The following is a 20,295-nucleotide window of genomic DNA, read 5'->3' as shown; positions in this document are numbered from 1 at the left end:
ACAATCTGCCACAAAAACCATTTCTGGCCCGGAACATCCTTCACTAGAAACTAAAGAGTAGCTCTCACATTAAAGTATACTTTAAACAATAAAAGAGGAGACAATTAGGGTTCAACAAGAGGGAAAGAAAAGGAACATATTTCATTAAAGGTAAACAAGAAAAGCTCAAAAATTCCACGACTAAAATATATAGATATGCTGTGTGTGTCTCTCTCTCTTTGAGCAATCACACCCCACCTAGACCAAAAGCAGGACTCGTAGGGATTCCAAAACGTTAGGGACAAAAATGAAATCACATAACTCGGGATACAAAACTGAAACAAAAAAACAAATGATCCCTGAAGTCATGCACAAGCCCAGGAACTTCTATACATCATGATACTGTTCGGTCAAGACTATCCAAAATTTGAAGCCCCCATTACGCCGGTCTCTATACTCATAGTGGGCTTTGATACAGAAAAAAAATTTCCATAGAACGACAAAATCTGTCAAGTACCACTTAGTTTCAGTTATGCATCTTGGTTCCCAAAACTGCTCCTCTATAGCAAAAAAAGAGTTATCAGGTCACCCTCAAAAACAGAGTAGGGTGTATAAAGTCTTGATACTCCGAAATGGTATTTAAAGTTAGAGCTGGATAAGCAGACTGCTTAATCAGAATCCTTGGAAGAACCCAACAAGAAGTCTGCCCCATTGGAAAATTCCTCCCCATTAGCTGAAGTCGAAGAACAACCTAGACGGTGGTTCTCCTCGTTGCCAGTTCGTAGTCTCCCTGGTCTTGATCGGATATTGGTACCCATAGGAAAGGGCTCCTAAATAGACAAGAAACTAGGAGTTAAATAATCAAAACGTCCTCTCAATTACAGATACAAGAGTAGGGAAAGCTGCATGGGTAAAACTCCATAATACATTTCAGAAAACAAGAAAAAAAATTACATTGAGCTTGTTTACGGGGTGCATCAATATAACCCACCTGATCACCAGCATTTGGGCCATCAGTATGAAAGAGAATAGGACGGCAACGTTTATCTTCATTCATCAAGCTTGAATTCTGGAAATGAGCAATAAGAGCAGCCTTTCCCTGAATCCTAGCATATGCAAGAGATGCCACCTTTTCACTATTGAACTTTTCCCATTTTTTGCCATTGAATGCCTGAAATTATGAATTAGTTTGACCCGATTAGCTTTAGTTTATTTATCAAAATAATAATTAAGTACACAACGACACATGCAAATGACAATATCTGCATAAATAACAGATATTACTGTGACATATCATCCATGTATCAAACCTTATGAAAAGGAATGATCTGTTGTGGATCGATCATGTTGATGAATGCATAGCCCACATTGCATTTGTTCTGTAGATAATAGTTTAAAATCTTGGGTTAGCAATACATTCAATTACAGTTACATGTAGCATGTCCAAGCATGAATTCTTGTAACAATAAAATGGTTGATTGACCAATTAAGTTACTTGCCTTGAAGTCAATTGGCAAGTAAATAAAATCATAAGTTCCTCGACAATGCTCATCAATAGCAGCCAGAAGCATCTTTGAGGTATACCTGCAAAAATCACCATTTGACTTGTTTTTTAAGGTGATGATCATGTGAAAGGAGAGACATATGGAGAAGAAAGGAATATTTACAAAATGAAATGAGCTATAATATTGGATGCAATCAATAAATCTGATGAGCACTAGCATAATATCACGTTAAATTATTTCAAGTATTCGCCACATATACTAATTCGCTTTGACATATACCTAGACATGGTCAAATTTACTGTCAGGTAGTCCAATATAAACAAATTGGTGGCCCACCATTAACTGCTCCATTTTGGAGGAACAATTTTAAAGGCAAAGTGCTGCTAAATACCATCAGGATGTCTACAAGTTAAAGGTCATTCATCAAGCAAATTTGTTCAAGCATAAGACAGTTTAAACAGATAGAGAATATTGTGCAGCAAAAATCACTTTTAATAGTAAAAAGAACGACTCAAGATACAAGAAATAAGGAAAAAAAAAAAGATAGAAATTTGCATGAAGAGCAGTTCACATACTTGTTGGGTATGTTTTTAATCATAAGCGTTGTTCTGCTGTCTTCCCCACGTATGATACGGTCAATATCAAGTTCATATTGTTTTTTATCAGCATTACTAGAATTTGATTCATTTCTACGATGTGAGAAGTTTCTAACTCGTTCATTGGGAGAATCAAGAGATGCCGGCATTGAAATCATAGGGTTCCTGCCAGGGAAAAGGTGGCACATCTGCTGAGGGGAGTGTACGCCACCATTTTTAGTCAAATCCATACAATTTCCACCAACATGAGAAAAAATGTTGTGGGAAGCAATTTCCACAGGGTGTGATGGCGAACTACCAGGAAAACCCACACTTCCAAGAGATCCCAGGTGAAAACCAGAAGTTTCAGGAGACTCCCCAGCATAAGGATGCCGCCTGTCCCAGAATGCAGAATTAACAGGTGGTGCTGAACCAATGTGGTGTACAGGTGATCCTACATTCAACATTACAGGAGGTGCCCTAGGAAATGCAGGCATGTGAGGAAGGCGATTAGCATGAATGCCATTGACAAATGATGGCGAATTTGGCCAAACCATGGCACTTGATGGATGTTGCTGGTGTGAGTTGGAGTTGTTCCACATGTAATGATTTCCATTAAGTGACAAGCTTCCATTTCCAGATGACCCAAAAACTAGAGAGATTTTATTAGCAACACAAAGTCAGAGAGAAAGGCAAAACAAGAGAGTAAAATCCAAGCATAGGAAACAGAATTCAATTCAAGAGTAAAAAGAAGAAATAAATTTACCCACAACTTTCAAACAAAATGAATTGTGAAATTCATCATAATTTTAACATGATGAATAATGAAACTATGAATCCACAACTGAATGCAACAAAGATGCAGGAAACCATTTTTCAATTAATATTGGATATCATAATCAGCTGAACTTACACCCTGCATTAGGTTCCATCAGGTGCCCATTAGAACTTGCTGCCCGAATGTGCCTATTGTCAAGTCCTCCAGTCATCATGGGACCAACACTGCTAGCCATGTCTGTTATGGTACTTGAGGAGTTGAATGGAGTACCATTGGCTAAGCTATCATGATACTCGGGAAAGGAATGAGGATGGAAACTTGGAACACCTTGGTTAGCAAACTTCATATCATCCAGAGAGTGGTTGGGCTCCCGAAGGCTCAATTGTTTGCCTATAGGTGCCACTCTTGCTGGAGAGGCTAAGTTAATCGGAACACTAGAACTTCGATTAGGTTCAACAAACGAACTCACAGGTGACTGGATAACTGAATGTAAAACCTGGCTAGATCCATTATCCATGCATCCAGATACAATTACTCCTGGAGAAATTGTCGCAATGAATCATATTGCATGAAGGAACACAAACATTTGCTGTCAAATAACAGCTTATAATGGATTGATCAGACAGCAAAATTCACAGGCAAAAGCATACCAATGTGTCCTGAAGATAACTCATCAAAAGGGCTTTCACATAGGCTAGGTTCATCTTGCTCCTGCTCAGACTGTTGCATAAAACTGCAAAGTAACTTTGATTTATCACTATTTATAGAGGCAAAAAAAAAAAAACAATAAAGAATGACATACAACTCAAATGCACAAAAAGCATATCAGGCATCCAGGAAATTAATTGCACATTGTTGACCAACTCCATACAGCCAAATAAGGCAGAAGTAAAGTAATAAAGAAAATTCCCACTTTCATGAGCCAGGATCACAGAAAAGAGGAAATTACAAAGGTCCCAGATTCCCTTCTAAAGCTAAGATTAATGTAAAACCAGTAAAAAAAAAAAAAGAGGTTGGAAAGAAAGCAGGACAAATCAATGATAGTACCGCCTAACACCCCCTGGACGGCTTGGTTCAAGTTTGATCTGCTTCCCAGCAATGTCACTCCTATTCAATGCATGAAGAGCAGCTTCTGCAGCTCTAACATCATAAAACTCGATGAATTTGTGACTATGCTTGTGTGGAGTCTCACGAACCTGCAACGCAAATCAATTACATGCTTCAGACACCCAAATATAAGGAGAATTGTGAAGCTGAAAAAAATTAACTGAATCCCTTACTTCTTTAATTTCTCCAAAAGCACCAAATATTTGCTGAAGCTCATCAGTTGAAACAGAAGAATCAAGGTTGAAAACCACCAGTGTCCCTTGGTTTACATCTTTTTCAGATGGATTATCCTGAGGAATTATAAAATTTTAAAAAATAACTAAATAAAGCAGCAACAGGCCACATGAAGATGCATCAACAAATTAGACAAAATATAGGTAGTAAGAGCAGTGAGGGTAATAACAACAATAGTAGACAGTAGCCATCCAGAACATAATGGTTGAAGGCACACCTTTGGGATTGAATAATGTATATCAAGTTTCCTACGCCTCAATGGCTTATTTTGCAGAGCCCTCATTGCATTTCGGGCTGCCCTTATATCATAATAAGAAATCATAACAAACCCACGATGCTTGCAGGCAGTATAGAGAGTTCGGATATCTCCATATTGCTGACAGAAGGAAACAGGTTGTCAATTTAACTTACTTGAACATGTACCCATATAAAAGGAGAGTGGATGGATGAAAGTTTGCTTGCACAAAGTCTCAATAAACAGTGTAACAAATGGAAAAGGTACACAAACCTCAAATAGAGCCTGTAACTCTGAATCTTCGACATTGCTATTAATGTTCCTGACAAAGAGTGTCCTAGAAGGATGTTCACCATATGGATGTTCACCGACAATTGACCCATTGGAACCCCCTTGACCATTGAATACTCCACCGAGATCAGAATTCCTAGGCATGGATAAACGATCATCCCCTTCTAATTCCAATCCTCCACCACTGCTGAATAGGTCAAAATCTTCTAATTCATCTCCTTTACTGGCATTAGCATTAAGTCCCAAATCATCAATCACACCAGAGAAGAGATCATCTTCATCAGGGAGGAGATTTCCGATAGTCTGCGCCTCAATTTCTTCCATAGATTTGAAAGGTTCTTCCTCATGGTTTGAAGCAGCTTCACTGGCATGTTGACAAGATAGATCATTCCCCAATAATCTCACTGCATAAAGATAAAAGCAAAGCAAATCACAGATAAAAAAATTTATCAATTATACTGTAATCAAAAAAAGGCGGTGAGTGACCAGAAAAAACTGGAAAAAAAAAATGCAGCCACAGTCGATAGGTATTAGCTCTAATTTTCAGTCCATTTGACGGGAAAATGTCTTAATTAATTGAAGAACCTTTGGTAGAGAAAAGTGGAAATACAGAAATATATTTGTGAACAGATTAATAAAATGGATGATGATGGCATGATTAATTAATAAAAAAGTTCCATACTTTCTTTGAAAAAATGTTCGCATGATATGATGGGAAATTTATACAGTCATCAACAAAGCTATAAAATGCTATATCAGTTAAAGCATCTGATATTAGAAAAGCAGGAGAGAAACAGTGCAAACATAGAATGTCTGTGCATGTTGACGCACGAGTACACACACCAATACACATATAAATAAGCTTGATAGACATAGATAACAACACTTACACTTTCTACTAAAAATTTCAGACAATGAACTTGAAAACAGACTACTTTCATGCTGGATCACATTGAGATTGGCGCTGTTTCCATTAAAGTTCACAGCTGGTTGCGTATACAGATTTGACAGTGATTTTGGATGATGATTCACAGAATTCCATGAAGGCTCAGACAAATTGATAATTCCCTTCCAACCAATGCCTAACTTTTCTTCTTGATCTCTGACCAGATTTGATGGAGGAAGTTCCATCCGGTCGGCAGACAGTTTTTCCGATGGAGATGAACCAACCAACTTATCTGCAAAGACCAGAAGATTTTAACATAAACAGACAGGAAGATAATCATGCACAACTTTTGCATACAAGCACATGACAAGTTTCCATTTAAAAGATCTGAGCTTTCTAGGTAAGATGTCTTTATATGCAAACTATTTTTTTTTTCCCTTATCTGTGAAAAGGCGTTTCAAAATTGTAGGAACCACAGAGTAAAAGACGGGAAGCTATTAGGAATGAATTCCAAAGTTTTACATGTAACACCAACAAAAATTCCACACGGTAAGAAACATAAAAGAAAATATTCAAAAATAAGATGCCTTACTAAATTAATAAAGGTTGATATGCAATGCTATCTATATGGAACAAAATCCATGTCCCAAGAAAAATCTCTAGGGGTGAATTCTGACAATAAATACAGCACTCTCAAAAGGGGGAAAAACACTAAAATGAACACCAACTTTTGACTTTTAATCATACCAAGGTATTTCAGGCACTTTTGAAAATAATATGACAGAAGTCAATCTATAATATATCTGCAGCAATGCACAAAAGCACTTCTCACATGAAACTGGCATCTACTAATTTAGCACAATCAAACAAAATTACAACAATATGGATGACAAACTCCCAATCCCAATAAAAATGGTAATTTAGCACTTCCGGCAGATGAGATACTTCAGAAGCACCATCAATGATCAGGTATTTCAAGACATTATAATCCATTGATAAATCAAGCTGATTGCTGCATTCTTTTGACAGATCCTTCAAAGCAAGTACTCCACATCTCCATGATAAATTTTGGAGTGACTATAGTCTTTTGTATACTGTAATATGGCCTGAATTGGAATACAATTGTAAATATACTTAACTTTTGACTGATGCACTCAAGAATCCTTTTGACACAGACAAAACATAACAGTTGGAACCACCCAGTTATCAGATCAATCATTTTGGATTATTCACTCAATCATGTAAAGGCTAATTATGGTTCTTAAATACATCCCCCATGTCATCAGTAAGTCAGGGGCCACAGCTTTTCTCACAGTAATCAAGAGACCAAATTGATCATTTACTATGTTTAACAATGACAAAGGCTAAAAGTTCCATTCGTATGGTGTAAGCCTCCTGACAAGAAATCGACAGCCAGTTTAAATGGTCAATGCATTCAAATAAACGGATTAGCAGCAGACAGAACCAGCAGTTCAGTTGTCCATAGCACTGTTCTCACCTTGGTTATCGGACATGGTATTTGGCTTCCAAAATCCAATTTGTCTCTGCCCAACAGAAGTTGACATTAAAGCAACACAAAATGAATTATTGTTTTCTGGTACTGGGGACTTAAAGTTTTAACATAAAAAAATTATCACAATTGTAGAAAAGGCACATACAAGAACCCTACAATATGGTCTAAAACAAGAAATAAAGACCCAGACTGATAAACTCAAAAGAGAAATGAAATTATAAAAAAATTCGGTGTATTATATCATAAACTACCTCAGCTGGAAAACGGAGGTCTTCAAAAAAGTGGGATGATGCCGATGCATTCCTTTGATCCATGATCTCAAATGGCATTGTTTAGCTTCTAAACCAGAAAATCTCAAAAACGAAAAACCAAAAGCTCAAAATTTATCACAATGGCTCCGTCTTGAACTAATGGCCCTATCCTGTAAAGCATTTAAAAATTATCACTTTCCACTGTACAATTGTATTTTCTATTTAAAAAATAACATCAGAAATGCAAGAGTAAGTTACAAATTTGAAGAAACATGAATCCATTAATTCAAATTTGAAACTATTTTGTTTAAATACATCAAAAATCATAGAAGGAAGTGAAGATGACACAAAAGCTAGCTACTTTGGCAACTTTAAAGGATTTCTGAAGGAAGCATAGAGAGCAGTTTTTTTTAAACAAGATGTACCATGAAAAGGAAAGCCACTTACCTACCAACGACCAAACAAAATTGCCCCGTTTGGTTTCCAAGAAAAGGTAAGAAAATTTTAGAAAGAAAATCATAAATCCTAGTTGCTGAATTAAGGTGAATTTTCCATTTCCAAACAAAAAACTAAATTCCCAATATTCAAATTCTAGTTCCCTTTTGCTTTCCCACGCTTTTCTAAGCAGCTAGAAACAAAAAGAAATTATTTATGCAACTTCAACCCTAAAAAGAAAATTGTTAACTACCAGATCAGTTTAAACCCAACTTTGCATTTCTCAATATATATATATATATATATTTTTATTTTTATTTTTACTTCAAAACTACCCTTTTTCAAACAAAATTCCCACTTATCAAAACAACAAAATTCTACAATATCCCTGATCAGATCAAGGAATTGAATTATGAAAAAACCTAAATTCTGAAACCTTACAAGTAAAATTGATGTAGAAACCCCCAAAATTGTCAAAGTTTGACCTAAATAAAACAGAAACCACGCCTTACCTTTTGAACCAAAAATCTTGAAAATTCTGCAACCTTTTTCATGAATTGATGCCCAGGGAGAAAGCAACAGGAATTTAAATATAAAAATAAAGGAGCAATTTTGAGATAGAGAGAGAAAGGAAAAAAAAATTCAAGGCATAAAGGAAGAAGATAGAGCAAGGGATCTCAGCATCTTTTTCCCTGCATTGCAAGCCATTACTCACCACAAGAGAGAGAATATTTTTTCCTTCTTTTTTTTTTTTGTTTTCTTCTACCAAACCATAATTACAGAATCATTTAAAAAAACAAACACGAATTTTAAAAATATAAAAATGGAATTTTATTCCCTCTCTTTGTGGCAGCTTGATTCCGGCGGGCCGGGAGGAAGAAAAAAAAGAAATGCAAAATTCCGGCGATCAAGAGAGCGAAATTCCGGCGAGATTTGGCTTCTCGCCGGTTGCTCACCGATGCGTTTTTTAGAAAGAGAAACAGAGACCGAAAGAAGAGAGAGAAAAAAAATAGATATTGGAAGGAGAGGGAGAGAGAGAAAGAAAGGTGTTGTGTCGTGTTGCGTTGTTGTTAGTTGGCTTTGAAAAGAAAAAGAAAAAAAATTGAAAAAAAAAAGAACAAAACAGAAAAGAAATAGGCGCGGGGGATTTTTCATTTTCTTTTTTTTTTTCCTCTCTCTTGTGGATAATAATCAGACCCTTTCCTTAAAACACGACCGCTTTAGATTCCAACATTTAAAAAAAAAAAATCGCCTTTTTTTCTTTATGAGGAAATTTTGGTGGTACTAACGGCGTTACGGCTCGGTTCCTGACGGGGATGCGGAGCTTGAGCCGAATGCTTTAAAATTACGGAAAATGAGGTTTTCGCATGAGCTGTCTTTAGTTTAATGAGGATTTTAATGCTCTTTTTTTAATGGAAGGGTTTATCGATTTAATGTAATGTGGCCTAAGTATCTGGTATTCGTAAATATTGAGGTGGACCAATTGGGTTTCAATAAATTAAATTTGGATGGATTTTTTTATTTTTTTAGTGGATTTGGGAGACATTTGTTTTATTTAATGATACTCTTAATTTTTAATTTGACAATGGAAATGCTAATGATAGTTAATTGAGCATTTTTCTCTAATAATGCATCTAATTAGTCTGAGTTATTGCATTAGATATTCATTGGTGATTGTTACACTTAATTATGAATTACTACTTTGTATTAAAACTTTCATTATGATTTATTGTGCACCCATATCATATGTGTTCAATAAACTAGTAAATGTTAATACTTCAAGTTTTAGATAAATCATTGTTAATCCTAAGGTGTAAGTTCCTTTTTTTTTTTTATCTTTTGAGAAAATGCTAAAGGGTAAGATTCCAATATCCTATTCTTGATATAAATGGGGGTTGTAAGAATTCATGGGTCAGGTAGCCAAACCTTATATTAGGCACGTTTTTTAATAATTTGTGGTTGGATTACTGGAAAATTAATTTGTTTCTTATAGGAAGCTTTTAAAGTTTAATTTATTATGGTGTATATAGTTTATACTTAAAAAAAGAAAACGATTCATCAAAATTCGTACGACGGGTTATGTAATTAATCAGTAAAGGGTTAAGATCATTTGCCTTGAACTTCATCCGCGCAAGGGTTTGGGTGAATTTGGTATTGGTAGGTATGAAGGGGACTAGACTTTTAAACAAAATTTGGTATATTTCCGAATTGCATGTTCTTCATTAATGTAAGAAATGCTGGAAATGAGTGTCGTGTACGATATGCCATCAGTATTTGTGAACTGTGTGTGTTTTTTTCCTGACTCTCGTCTTGTCTACTCCAAGAATAATTACTAACTTTTGTAATCACATGTAGGAGAGCAGGTTCGGCAAATTTCCCTTCCACTGTTCCAATTCCATGTGTTTGCGATTTAAGCCTATACCAATCCACATGCAACATTTACAGTTGGCCTTTTTGATTTTTCTAATCCAAATACCAAAATCAAAAAATTGTACTAAGAAATGGCCTTATTATGCACTGGCGAGTAAGCAAAGAATCTTTTTAACAATTAAGTAACGAATAAGGAAAATCCTTTGGAGTTTCACTCTCAAATTTGGAAGCACAAAACTTTTATGAAACGTTTAATTATAAATGCTATATACTTGGCGTGCAAAGCGTGGACCATCTCCATCTCATGAAGTCACAAGCCGTAACTTGGAACTAAGATAATGTATTAGCAATATAAAATTAATGTTAAGTTGACTTAACCTTGGTTGTTGAGAAGTGATTTATGGACATAAAGACCCAGTGGTTAATAGATGATACAATCAATCAATTTAAACAAAGTATAAAATGTTTTACTCTTATATATATTAGGATAGTGCCTGTAACTACGTTACGAAAAAGATTATAAGAAATATAGATTATGGTAGAGTGAACTTCAATTTGATACCTTCAAAAAAATTTGTAGAGAAAGCTATATTGTGTTACTGAACTACATAGATGTATAGTTCTTATTGATTTACCGAAAACCTGCACTTACATATATAGTTATAAAACAATACTTATTCAAATATGATAATAATCTTATTAAAGATTGTTAGATATAAAATAAAATATTAAGAAATAGAAAGTATATAACTTATACTATTGACAAATTCAGATAAATAGTTTTACAATATAAGGCAATAATATAATGTAAAAATTTATCAATTTAAAATAATTGCTAATTTTTAATTGTATTTGCCTTTTATATATAAATGAATGGCTAAAAATTATCAAATTCAGTTGATTTGTTTATTCAATGATGACTGTGTGCTATGCTTATTAAGAACTAAATAAACTTTCTTGACTTTTTTTATTTTGTTCAATGAATTTGATGGATATTTTCTTGAATTTAAACATTTATGTATAAAAGAGATGTCTAAATATTATGAATTCAAGTTCATGTAAAATAAGAGAATATAAACAAAAAATAATATTAAATAAATCTATCATTTAAGCATTAAAAGTTATAAATTATTGTTTTCAAGTATTTTTTACTAAAATAAATAAAAGAAAAAAACCATTCAAATGTCAAAAACTATGAAATTTTGACATAAAGTGTATAAAAAAATTAATTTAATTGAAAATGACATGTGTCAACCAATTGACCAAATCACTTATCTTATTTTTATATATATTATAGATATATATATATATAATTTATGTAATATTATTTTGTCTAATAATAAAAAAATTTTATTTAAAAAAACACCATTTCAAGAATTTTGTCTTATTAGGTGTGATAATGATTTATTAATTTCATTTTAATGATTTACTCATGAATTGGTATATCCCGTATTTGAAATAATCCAATAATTACATGGCATATCGGGGAGTACAGATATTTGGGATAAAATTGGTGAAGTAAGTGTAGTGATTTTTTTTTATTATTATTCACTAATAATTCTTGTCATGTGCATTGCATGTAAATACTTTTTTTATATTGATAATCATATATAAATACAAACATTTTTAAGATATTAATGATTCAAATTTTGTAATATTAATCTATAACTTGTTCAATAATATTAGAATTATAAAAAACATTTTCAGTGAAAAGTAGTCATTATAATTATAATTATTATTTATAAATTTATTAGATAATTTAGAAATAAGATTGGATTTTATCTCATTGCATAATTGTGCCTACTTTTAATTTGAATTTCAATTCTTGTTTAATATTGCTATCAATAATTTTAAATACTATATATAATAATTAAAAATTATTTAAAATGATGAGTGGCAATATAGAAATGAGTAATTCAATAGAATTAAAAATATTATTTACAAAAAAGTGGATAAATCTTACTAATATTTTTAATCAAAAATATTTAAAATGGAAATTTAGAATTAAGATTAAACTTTATCTAATTTATCAATTGTGCCCACTTCTTAATTTAATCATTCTATGATACTACTACATATGATTATTTATATTATTTATATAATAATTAAAAATTATTTAATTTAGAAAATACCAATTTAAAAATGTATTGAGTAAAAACATCTATTTTTGTAATCCAAAAATTTTTGAATGTTCAAACTTTTACGTATACTATTATTTATTGTCACCTGCATTGCAGGAGAATATTTGATATTTTATTTATTTTAAAAATTAATTATACATAAATATAAGTTATTTTAAAATGTAAAATTTGAAATATAAATAATTAAATTTTATAATATTAATTTATAAATTATTCAAAACTATTAGTGTTTGGTTAATCTGACTTATTTTTAACTTATTTACTTAACTTGAACTAAACAGTATTTTGCAAGAAGCTTTAAAAAAAAGTAATTTTTTTAAAAAATAAAATAAAAAAAGCTTCAAATATAAGCTTTTCTTTTTTTTTTTAACATATCAGTTTTTTACGATAGTTTTTTTTTTTTTCAAAAAAATCGTCTATCAAAAAATACCCCTTCCCCTCCCTCTCTCCCCATTGATATCCCTTTCCTTTCCCCCTTTTTGCAAATCATCATTCAGATTTTTTTTTCATTCTTATAAAAATTAAGAGAAAAAAACTCAAAATTCAAAACTGCATTCAGTTATTATTTATTCTTTTTATTTATATTTTGTTTTTCATTTTATTTTCTATCGGTCTCTTTTTTCCTATGAAAACTCTCATTATTGTTTGATATTTCTTAGTTTATTGTTTAATATAACAATTATATGATGTTTATTTATTCTTAACTTTTTTTGTGTATATAATATTTGTTGATTATGATTGAAATAATTAGTCAAATAGGTCAATAGTTGTTAAGATAAATTAAATAAAAATTAAGAAGTTAATATTTGTACTAGTTTGTGATAATTCAATTTTGAAGAATTTTTTCTTTTAGGTATAACAATATGGCATTTTTTGTTCATGGGGGAATTTTGTTGAGGATGACATCAACACCTTGAAATGAGTTGCTAAATAAATAGCTAAACGTGATTTTCCTGACTAGTTGTACCCATCTTAAGTTTCTTTTCTTCAATTTTGTTCAGCTCCAAATATCATAAATTTCATGTCAATGTTTAAAAAATAACAACAAATATTTTTTTGTATTCTTCTTTAACCCTTGAACAATTCATAATTTTATAGAGGAAATTATATTTTTTTTCACACTCATATTTTTTTATTTGATTTAATTTTTTTTTGATTTATTAAATACAAAATTAGAGTTTACATAAGTTGTTTTGTGAGACAGCTTACCTATAAAAAAAACTTATAAAAAGTAAATTTATCAAATAATTTTAACTTAATTTTAAAAATTATTATTTTTCATAAGAGCTTTATAATATTATTTTTTTATAAGAACTTTATAATAACTTTTAAATTAAAAAAAAAACTAAACTAATATATGCTCTTAGAATTAAGAAAAAAAGTTTTTGATCTTGGACGTTATCTCATATAGTAATTGTATCTACTTCTTAATTTGAATTTCAATCGTTGTCTAACTATTACATACAATTATAACTATATCATTTAAATTATTTTTTAAATTTTATTTAAAATGAAAATAACAATTTTAAAATATAATAAATAAATATATATTTTCGACAGTTAAAATTTGTTCCAACATTCATATTTCTCTCTCTCTCTCTCTCTCTCTCTCTCTCTATATATATATATATATATATATATATATATATATATCTTCTTCAAGTTTAGTCCTAATTATTAATGCACAACTATATTTATGATATGAATGTAGCTTGTCAACAATATCAGCTATTTAGAAAAGGAAATATTGTACGTGTTTTCCATTGAAATTTTTGTTATCCCTAATTTATAAATGTCAAAAGAGGAACCAACGGTTCAGTTGGCTGCAGGGCTACGTCACCTACCATGTTTTAGGAGGTGACTTTTTAGTTTTTATGTTATCTGTTGTGATTTGAACTTTACTACTAGTGCTCTTATTCTTCATCATCAAGAAAATGAAATGAAACAAATAATTAATGAAAAAAAAGGTACTAATAAATAATCATTAAAGATTTTACCTGTTTGATTCAACCTTGGCGGATATTCACATATCAAAAACTGTATTCTATAAATGACTCTAATAAATAGAAAGATGTAGTGGTAGTGTGGTAGTTTTATTATTTTTTTTTGTTTTTTCATTTTATATAATATAATTGAGTTCCTATATTTTTATTATAACCAAAAAATTCTTTATCCCTGTTTTGTATTAAAAAAGTTTCTATTATATTATTATATCCACAAATACCCTTAATTCGCAATAAAAAATTAATAATCATTCAACTTAATGTCAATTAGTAATTTTTTTTATCTATGTGATATATTATATGATCATATTATCAAAGCACGTCAAATGTCACATGGATAGAAAATGTTAATTGATATTGAACTTAACAAATACTGATTTTTTATACAAGATAAAGATTTTATGTAAAAATAATAAAAAAGTAAGAATTTTTTTAGTATAAATCAGATGATAATAATGTTTTTAAGCGGAATGAAATTATAGAATTTAGTTGCATAATCTGATATAATCAAAACTATTTTTTGTCATTTAAGCCTTTTATTATTCTAATTTACGGAGCAAAATTGTTTGTTTAACTGTTAAATCTTTGAACTTTCCTATCAAGCATGGTAGACAAATGGAGGTAATACGACCAGCAAGATCGGTAGGTAAATAATGTTAGTAGTAAACCAATTTTTCTTTAAGCTTTTGTCAAAAAAAAAAAAAGGACATAATACTTAAGTAAGTCTCTAAATTATTTTTAAAAAATTAAATAAAATTTTATTCTTTTATTATATTTAATTAATCTCTTGTATTTTTATTTTAAATTAAATAAATTTTTATGATTAATAATTGATTAATTATTATTAATCAAAATATCACGTTGATGCGAAAGGTAAAAAATTAAAATATCACATTATCATTAATTATGATATTAATATATCACATCATCATTAATTATTATAGCATCAAGTCACATAAGATTAAAGATGACATTTTGATTAAATCGATAATTAGTAATAAAGATTTATTTGACTTAAAATAAAAATATAAAAACTTATTCGATTTAAAATAAAAATATAAAATTTTGATTGAATATAATAAAAATCTAAATATTTATTTAAATTTTTTTAAATAATTCATAAATTTTTTTAGATGTTATGTCAAAAAAAAAAAGCTACACAACAGGCATAATAATTTATCATTTATAAGTTTGTTTCTCTTAACAAACTTTACATTTAAATCAATTTAACTTGCGGTACTCCTTAGTTTTGTCCTAACAAATTAAGGGGGAAAAAAAAACTGTTTTTATCAATTTGAAAATGGGAACTTATTGAAAAGGGACTAGTACTGTTTGAAGCCGCAAGCCGAGCCAGGAGGAAACCGGAGTCAGTGTCGAACCAGCAGGAACCAACAACAAATTTGGTTAGCTGGGGCGCGGCGCAAAAGATTAGAAAAGCATTTATTCGGAACACTTTTCTCAATGTCCCACGTGTCATTCACCTATTAGTCCGTGCATGAAAAGCCGCTGAACGGCAATGATATTGTGCAATTCTGCTTTCCCCTCTCAATTTTATTAAAGCAATAAAAAAAGGATTTTTAATATTTTTTTTCCATTTTTAACAGTCGTGTTTGACAACGGCGACTTTGTTGTTTTGTCTTTTTACTGGGAATTGTGAAATTATAAAGCCAATGAGAAATCGTTAAATCATTGACGTGGGACCCAGGGTTCAAAGCAGGCCTGTCACTTCCTTTTGTTAACCAAAAACACAACAGTGTTGTCGACGTTTTGGACTTGTAGATAAGTTACCAGTCACCGCTCACCACCAAACTTTTCGGTTTTTTGTTTTTTTTTTTAATTTATTTTAATCTTATTTTTGCGCTTCATAATTGATAAACTTTATCGCTTTGGTGTAAAAAGGAAAAAAACAAATCGATGTAATAATTACGTATAAAATAAGAAAAATCTCTTAAAAGAAAAAAAATGCCAAATAAGTCAACATTACAGTGAAGCTAAAAATTAACGACCAAACTGACTACAAACAAACAGATTTTTCGAAATTCTTTTTGGCACAACGTTTGAATTGAATATTAAATTAGTGAGACGATTGGAGTTTTACCCTCGATTCGATAATAATATTTTTTAATATATCTTAAACAATACATTCATGAAAATATTAGTAAATAAATCAAAATAAATTTTGATTAAATCCAAACATATTAAAATCTAAAAATACCAAAACCTCATCCTTGTCATTAAAATAAAATCTAATTAACAATTTTTATTTTATTATAATACAAAAAAAAATCCTAGTGAGATAATTGCGGGCTTTGCAATATGGGACAGTGATGTGTCTCTTTCCCCGTCCTAAAAACATTGATTTCAAAGATAAAAGGTTATTCCCCACTCATCCCTTGATTTTTTTTTTTATTTTATTTTTAGAAAAGTCAATAATGATATTATAGAATCTTTGAAATTAGACCTTTTGGTGAAAAAAAAGGGACGACCGTATTTTAAACAAGTATATTCTGAAAATAATCCTTCACTCGCCTCCTTAGAAGTAAATTCCCTCATGCAAATACAGTACGAAAAAAGCGAGCTTCTTACAACCCATAATAAAAATAAACAATAAATGCAAATCAACCCTTCGATAATGATAGGACAGGGCATCTTAAAACTGTACGAATTGCATATGGATGTTTATTATGGGGAGGGGGTGGGGGTGCTTTTAGTGGGATTTTGTAGGTGCACTATTAACAGATAGATTGTCAATTTGCAGATGAGGTAATTGTTGAATTTTTCGTTGATTCAGAGATTTGTTCTACTAAGATGTTGATGCATGTATTATTTATTCAACATTTGAATTTCTAAGTTGAGATGAAGTTATTTTGCCTGGCAGTCAAATCGATTTATAGGATATTTTTATTTATTTATCGTGAATACTTGGATAGTTAGATATTTTAATTTCTTTTTATTGTTATATATTAATTATTAAATAATAAATTTATATATAAAAAAACTACACGATAGATTTTTGTTCGAGCAATGTTTTGAAAATATAATAAAGGAATATTCGGTTGGTCACCTTGAAAGTGAAACAAAAAGGGAAAGTGTCAAAATGTAATTTCGTTTATATTTTGTATAGCTGTGAAACTAAATTATTATGGACAACACAATTAGATTTAATCGGTATACATAGTACAATTTTAATAATAGATATCAATATATGTCTAAATTTTAATAATAATTTATTAACATAATACTTAAAATTTTTTAAATTATTTAAAAAAATGTATACTTTTTAATATTTAAATAAATTTTTATATTTTTATTTTAAATTAAATAGACTAATATAATTAATAATTAATTAACGATTAATTAACACATCATTTGTTATTATATATCTAATGTGTTGACATGACATTATTTATTATTTATTGATATATCATAATAGATAGTAATATAATTTATTAATATATGATAATAAATGATAATATGATATATTTATGTGATATAGTAACTTAAACACAATATATTTTCATTTTCTCTAAAAATAAGTAATTTACGATTTGAACTCCTTACGATCAGAAACCAAGGTACATGGACAGTTACAACAGACATGAATCCACGATACCCTTACCCCACCCAAGGATAGGATGTCTTAACAAATTTCCAGTTAATTAATTAAATAAAAATAAAATCGACCAGGGGCTGCAGGCTGCCACGTGGAGGCAAATTCGGGAAGATACCTAAATTAGGCGGAGCTGGGGGTGGGGTCCCACACTCCAGGGCATTAGAGTATAAGGATTAATGATCCATGTGATAATGGTGCACCCGACAGTTCAAATCTCCATGATCAAACAAAATGCCTTATCTTTGGTCCAAAAATTTCAAAGTATAGCGGTGGCACGTTCTCTTTTAAAGTGCCCGATATATTTTTGGATCCTAGTATCTTTCAGCTGGTTTTGTTCCTTCTTCATTCCCATTATTCGTTCTTCCTGGATGATTATCCTAACAATCAATAAACTTATCATTGTGTGCCCTCGCTGAATTTGCAAATGACGGTGGATTTCCTTATAAATATTGGTCGCTAAAGACAATTCTATAAAATCTTGTTGACTTTAATAATAACTAATGAGATTTCAATTCATTTTGGCACGTATTCATCCAAAAATCACTAAAACAATGATTTATTTTCAATGAAATTTTTGTTAGAAAAAATCCAAATTCTTTTGAATATACTTCTTCTTCTTCTTCTTTTTTAAAATGAAATATTGACAAAAGTTATTTGTTAGAAATTCTATTAAAGTCACTTAAATTATAATGCAATTTGTCGAAAATGAAGATTTAATCAATAATTTTTTCACAGAAAATAAAAATTTTCATCAATAGCAGATAAATTTTTATCAGTAATAAATTTTATGGATATATTCGATAAATTTATTAAAAAGCTATAGTCAATAGTTTATCACTAACTCCTCAATAACCCATTGCTAATGATGAAAAATCCGTCTGTATAGACAGTTTTTTTTTTTTTTTTCGTCTGTCTGTCTGTCTGTATGGACAGTTTTTTTCAACGATTTTACAAAATGATAATGTAATTTTTGCTGAAAATAATAAATGTCCAACAGCTTTTTCCAAAAGGAAAAGGGGAAAGAGAGGAAACGGGATAGGCTATTGTTAGTGAGATTTAGGGGAAAAAAAAGAGAGGGAATTTTCCAAAAACTACACACTAATTAAGGAAGAAAGGAAAATGAGAGAAATCCGAAGGTTTTTTTTTTAATTTAGAAAAAAATAAGAGAATTTTCAAAATATACTCTAATTAAAGGGGAAAAAAAAGAGAAGAGAAAACAAAAGCTTTTTCTTTTTTCCTTTTAAAAAACTTTGTTACCAACAACAGTGACAATCGGCGAGAAGGGAGGATTTTAAGGATAGTTTTTATAGATTTTTCAAAACTATGCCGTTTTGACAATAGCAAGGAGAAAAAACCACTGTTGTATCAACGAAATTCTAACAGAAACTTAGCCAAATTTCGTATATAATGAATAGTTTGGCAAAAAATTTTTTGCTTGAATTCAATTTATATTTTTAGGTATTATTCGGGGGTGTGGGGGGAGCAAGTGTTTTTATGGTCAACAAAAATTTAGCCAGATATGGTATATAATAAAGAGTTTGACAAAAATTTTGTTTGAATTCAAGTTTTATTTTTAGGTATTATTCAATGACGGAAAAGTGAGCAAAATCAAATCAAACTAATTACCCATTCAAATCAAATGCGATTTGAGTAAAATGATTCAGTCTAATTGGTCCAAAATATTTAATCCAATTGATTTGTTAGTCGGTTCTTGGTTTTAAAATTTTTAAACCAATCCATCTAAAAAATCAAACTAATTTTTTATATATATTAAGAAGAATTAATAGTAAATTTAATTAATAATATATTTAAAATATATTAGTTTATTATATGTATGTATACAAATCATAATCATAGCAATTGAATTTTAGTTATATATATTTTTATTTATTTATTTATAAATCTATATTAATATAAAATTACAAGTTATATATTTTAATGATGAAACTTATATGTTAATATTATAATATATGATAGTAAATATCCTATATATTAATATATTATAGTTATTACACCTTAGTAATGTTTTGAAATATAAAATGTTATGAATATATATAATTGTATTAACATTACTATAACTTATAATATTTATTTATATAATTACACTTAATAACTTTATTAATTATTACTTGAGTTTTTATAACATATTATTTATAATTAGTTATTATTTATATAAACTTTGATATAAAACATTATAACATATAAGTTATATCATTAATTATATGTAAATATATAAAGTAATATTATATATATTTAATTTATACCTAAGTAATCTTGTAACTTATAATAGACTTTATTTATATGATTACACTTAATAATTTTATTAGTTATCATATTAATTTTTATAACATATTATTTATAATTAGTTATTATTTATAC

The 20,295-nt window shown here is 29.8% G+C and overlaps 1 protein-coding gene across 2 annotated transcripts; it reads right to left on the bottom strand.

Moving 5' to 3' along the window:
• Nucleotides 1-110: 110 nt before the first annotated feature.
• Nucleotides 111-8,888, bottom strand: ML1 (MEI2-like protein 1). 2 transcript variants are annotated; one of them, XM_007038080.3, is made up of 15 exons: nt 8,302-8,888; nt 7,355-7,524; nt 7,089-7,134; nt 5,595-5,882; nt 4,687-5,108; nt 4,396-4,554; nt 4,118-4,234; nt 3,885-4,033; nt 3,488-3,570; nt 2,973-3,374; nt 2,060-2,711; nt 1,479-1,563; nt 1,290-1,358; nt 971-1,150; nt 111-809 (listed from the first exon to the last, which is right to left on the bottom strand). In XM_007038080.3, exons 2-15 carry the CDS (start codon nt 7,430-7,432, stop codon nt 648-650), a joined length of 2,892 nt encoding a protein of 963 aa, XP_007038142.3. In that variant the 5' UTR covers nt 7,433-7,524; nt 8,302-8,888; the 3' UTR covers nt 111-647. The 2 variants fall into 2 exon arrangements, with proteins under 2 accessions (XP_007038142.3, XP_088660562.1); XM_088804436.1 differs by lacking the exons at nt 7,089-7,134; nt 8,302-8,888 and having other exon boundaries at nt 7,355-7,494.
• Between the last annotated feature and the right edge of the window lie 11,407 nt (nt 8,889-20,295).

This window comes from Theobroma cacao, chromosome 3 (genome assembly GCF_053813885.1).
Source record: "Theobroma cacao isolate CCN51 chromosome 3, ASM5381388v1, whole genome shotgun sequence".
NCBI classification, from domain to species: domain Eukaryota; kingdom Viridiplantae; phylum Streptophyta; class Magnoliopsida; order Malvales; family Malvaceae; genus Theobroma; species Theobroma cacao.
Note: the sequence above shows the minus strand (reverse complement) of the source record. Positions and strands in the feature narration are given on the sequence as shown.

What these genes read in the sequence shown, in the direction of transcription:
- ML1 (XM_007038080.3), bottom strand. Translation starts at nt 7,432, where the DNA reads ATGCCATTTGAGATCATGGATCAAAGGAATGCATCGGCATCATCCCAC. An exon ending in GATGGAACCTAATGCAGGGT is followed by an intron (nt 2,712 to 2,972) that starts GTAAGTTCAGCT and finishes AAATCTCTCTAG; the next exon opens with TTTTTGGGTCATCTGGAAAT. An exon ending in ATTAAAAACATACCCAACAA is followed by an intron (nt 1,564 to 2,059) that starts GTATGTGAACTG and finishes TGATTTTTGCAG; the next exon opens with GTATACCTCAAAGATGCTTC.